Source organism: Cheilinus undulatus, linkage group 21, assembly GCF_018320785.1.
Source record: "Cheilinus undulatus linkage group 21, ASM1832078v1, whole genome shotgun sequence".
Lineage (NCBI taxonomy): Eukaryota > Metazoa > Chordata > Actinopteri > Labriformes > Labridae > Cheilinus > Cheilinus undulatus.
The window spans coordinates 2,086,715-2,089,955 of NC_054885.1; the positions used below are offsets into that span (position 1 = coordinate 2,086,715).

Below are 3,241 nucleotides of genomic sequence, written 5' to 3' on the forward strand. Positions count from 1 at the left end.
ATCTCATCTTTTACATCGTCTGTAGTCGATTCTTTGCAGAGGAGCGGTGAGTACACAATGAGATTAAGCTGTCATCCTATAACCACAGCATGATTCATGACAATGTGCAGAATAAATTCATGCATAAACTCTTATATTTTTGCAGCACTGCTCAGAAAAGATGAAGCTTTCACTCGTCCTGTTTCTCATCGCCATCTCCACTGCATTGGCCGGTAATAACTGTTAATCTTTACTCATGCTTCTTGTGCACTGACTTATTTTAATGTTTTATGATTTATTTTAGAAACGACAAAATTAAGGGTTAATTGCAGCAGCATGTTGGTAATCCATCATCCAGTGAACTTAAAATACATTTTTAATGCAAAGTTGTCAAAATCTCAGCTTCTAGCTTCTGAAATCATTGGTCCTCATTCATCAGGATCTACCTATGGTAATTCTAAGAGAAACCTACGTGAGATTGGCATGTTCTTAAACTGCTCTCTCCTGTGCACATTTCTCCTAATCAACACAAAGAAGCAGCCCTCTTCTCATATAAGGACATGAGACTGCAGGGCAGTGTGCAAACACAGAAGGCAAACATTTAAGAAAAATCCTAGTAAGGGATTGCGCTGCTCTTCTCTCCTCCTAAATCTTTGATGCTCTGCTTTAGGGAGCTCCACTGTGAAGACTCTGGTGTTCCCTAAGGCTTCCAGTAACAGCTATGTGGAGCTGACTGCTCGTAGACAGCTGCGCCTGAGGGCTTTCACTCTCTGCATGCGTGTGGCCACCGAGCTCACTGGTTGGAGGGAGGTCATCCTGTTCTCATACCGGACCAGCAGCCGTGATGAGCTGAATGTGTGGCGAGAGAAGGACGGCCGGTAAAAGCTCTACGGCACAATCCCACTACTACTACTAGTGCTAAAAAGTCCTATCAGCCTGACCCTGAAGACACAGCAGCGATTAAAAACACCAAAACAACCCACTCAGATAAATATTTGATATTATTCATTCAGAATTAACGTGTGTTTACAGGGTCAGAGGTCAAGGACCACTCAGATCAAGCTGGTTAGCTGTCAGGTTATTCACTGTCATGTTTTTAAAAAGTGACGAAAGTGCCCTTTAGGAGGCCTTCTGCTGCCCTCTTACTGGATGATTTTTACAATTTTTCCTCTTAAATGAACAAAATTAGACAAATTGTCCTCTTTGGTGCCCTATAAATAAACAAATTTGACAAATTTTCCTCTTAAATGGACAAAATTTGACAAATTCCATCTATGATGCCATTTAAATGGACAAATGTTCCACTTTGGTGTCCTCAAAATGGAAAAATTTCACTCTTCCGTGCCCTTTGAATGAAAAATTTGATGACTTGTCCTCTTTGTTGCCCTTTTAATGGACAATATTTGAAAAATGTGTTCTTTTGGTGCACTCTAAATGAACAATTTTTTAACAAATTTTCCTCTTAAATGGGCAAAATTTGACAAACTGTCCCCTTTTTTGCCCTCTTAATGGACAAATTATATAATTTGCCCTCTATGACACATCTCTTTTAGTGCAGAAAAGAATAAAGTGTCTTAAGTTTCTTTGTATTAAGTTAATTTTTCGTCTAAAGAACTTTTTGGGGTTGTGTCCCTACATACAGCGGGTGCCGTTTTGATAATACTGGCCCCGGCCCTCAAACATCCTGGACCCACCACTGTTCCCACTCCATACAGTCAAACTTTTAGACAAATATGATTTATGCTCATTTTGGTCCGTTTGAAGTATCTGCTCAGACACGTCTTCGTTCATCCTCTGTTTGGTATTTTAAAGCTTTATGAAACTGATAAAAGAAGCATGGGTGTTAATTTCTCATATTTTTGTCTTTAGTCTGTCCTTGTACCTTGGTGCGAGCTCTGGTGGCGCTAAGTTCAAGGTCCCTCAGCTCGGAGCGTTAGAGACCCACCTGTGTGTCACCTGGTCCTCCGGTACCGGCGCCGTGAACCTCTACTTAGACGGGAGGAGGAGCTTGACCAAAATCTACAAGCATGGCCACACCACGCTCGCCGGGGGAAGGATTATCCTGGGACAGGACACTGATTCCGTGGTGGGGAAGTTTGACTACTATCAGAGCTTCGTCGGGGAGATCTCTGACGTGAACATGTGGAGCTACGTCCTCTCTGAGAGCGCCATCCAGCAGATGGCCTGTGGGGAGAGGCTGAAGAGTGGAAACGTTCTCTCCTGGGGTTCCACACGCATGACAGTTCATGGGAACGTTGATGTTCTCCGTCGTAAGCTGTAACTGCAATGCTAAAACACCACACGCTGAAATAATGGCGGCAAGGTCCAGAAAGGCAAGAATGTCCCAAAATAACACCTGTACGGCACATATGTAATCCTAATTTCACTTTAATAAACGCTTCTGCATGCATGAACATGACTATGGTGTGGTCTGCTCTCCTTTAACCAGCTTAGAGAAATGCACACTTCACATCTGTTTCATCAGTTTTACAGTCTAACATCTATTTTAGCTCGCTATAATCCCGTCTCCATAATAGAAAAGGTTATAAAATAATTTCCTCATAACTTTTGTTGATCTGCTGTTATTTTCTTAGAAACAACATTTCGTTGTGGCATGTCCCACTTTTTAATCAGACAGATAGAAGCACATTTCTTTATGCAACAGATGAGAAAGCTGTTAAATATTACATATTTAACAGTAAGTGTGTGGTATTTTGGACATAGGGAAGATTTAAGGCAAAACTCAATCACAGCAGGGGCCAACATCTAAATTTAGGTCTAACCTGAGGGCCTAACAGGGTCAAGATTTAACTGAAAACTGTCAACCGTGTTTTCACAGGTAATGAATTATAGGGGAAATTAAACAGTGGTGATAAATGGGTTTAAGATTTCTATTTTTTTTTTTTTTTTTTAAAGTCAATATGATTAAATATCACAGCATCAGTGTTAATGTGTGTCCATGCCTAATAAATGCTAAATAAATAAATAAACAAGTTTAACCCTCAGGCCCTCCTAGAGCCCTTTTAGGGTTTTTTTTTTTTTTTATTGTATTTTTTGCTCTTACTTTGGCAGGTATCACGCTATGATATTTGACAAAGATGTTCATTTCTCAATGAATTTTTAAAATTTTAGTATCCACACTGTGTTGACAGAATTTTCCACCGTGTAGACAAAAAACTCACACTCTCCCTCCTAAAGCCCTTTTAGGCCTCAGTGACTACCATTAAAACCACTTATTTTCATTCTACTGCTACTGCAATAC

At 40.4% G+C, this 3,241-nt stretch overlaps 1 protein-coding gene across 1 annotated transcript; it reads left to right on the plus strand.

Annotated features, from left to right (window-relative positions):
* LOC121503415 (pentraxin fusion protein-like) lies at positions 1-2,398 on the plus strand. Its single transcript, XM_041777817.1, has 4 exons — positions 1-46; positions 146-212; positions 650-857; positions 1,849-2,398. Exons 2-4 carry the CDS (start codon positions 161-163, stop codon positions 2,258-2,260), a joined length of 672 nt encoding a protein of 223 aa, XP_041633751.1. The 5' UTR covers positions 1-46; positions 146-160; the 3' UTR covers positions 2,261-2,398.
* The last annotated feature ends 843 nt before the right edge of the window (positions 2,399-3,241 follow it).

Bases quoted from the DNA above. Each gene is read 5' to 3' on its own strand.
- LOC121503415 (XM_041777817.1), top strand. From the start codon at position 161: ATGAAGCTTTCACTCGTCCTGTTTCTCATCGCCATCTCCACTGCATTG. The intron at 213-649 runs GTAATAACTGTT...GCTCTGCTTTAG, and splicing joins CATCTCCACTGCATTGGCCG to GGAGCTCCACTGTGAAGACT. The intron at 858-1,848 runs GTAAAAGCTCTA...TTTTGTCTTTAG, and splicing joins TGGCGAGAGAAGGACGGCCG to TCTGTCCTTGTACCTTGGTG.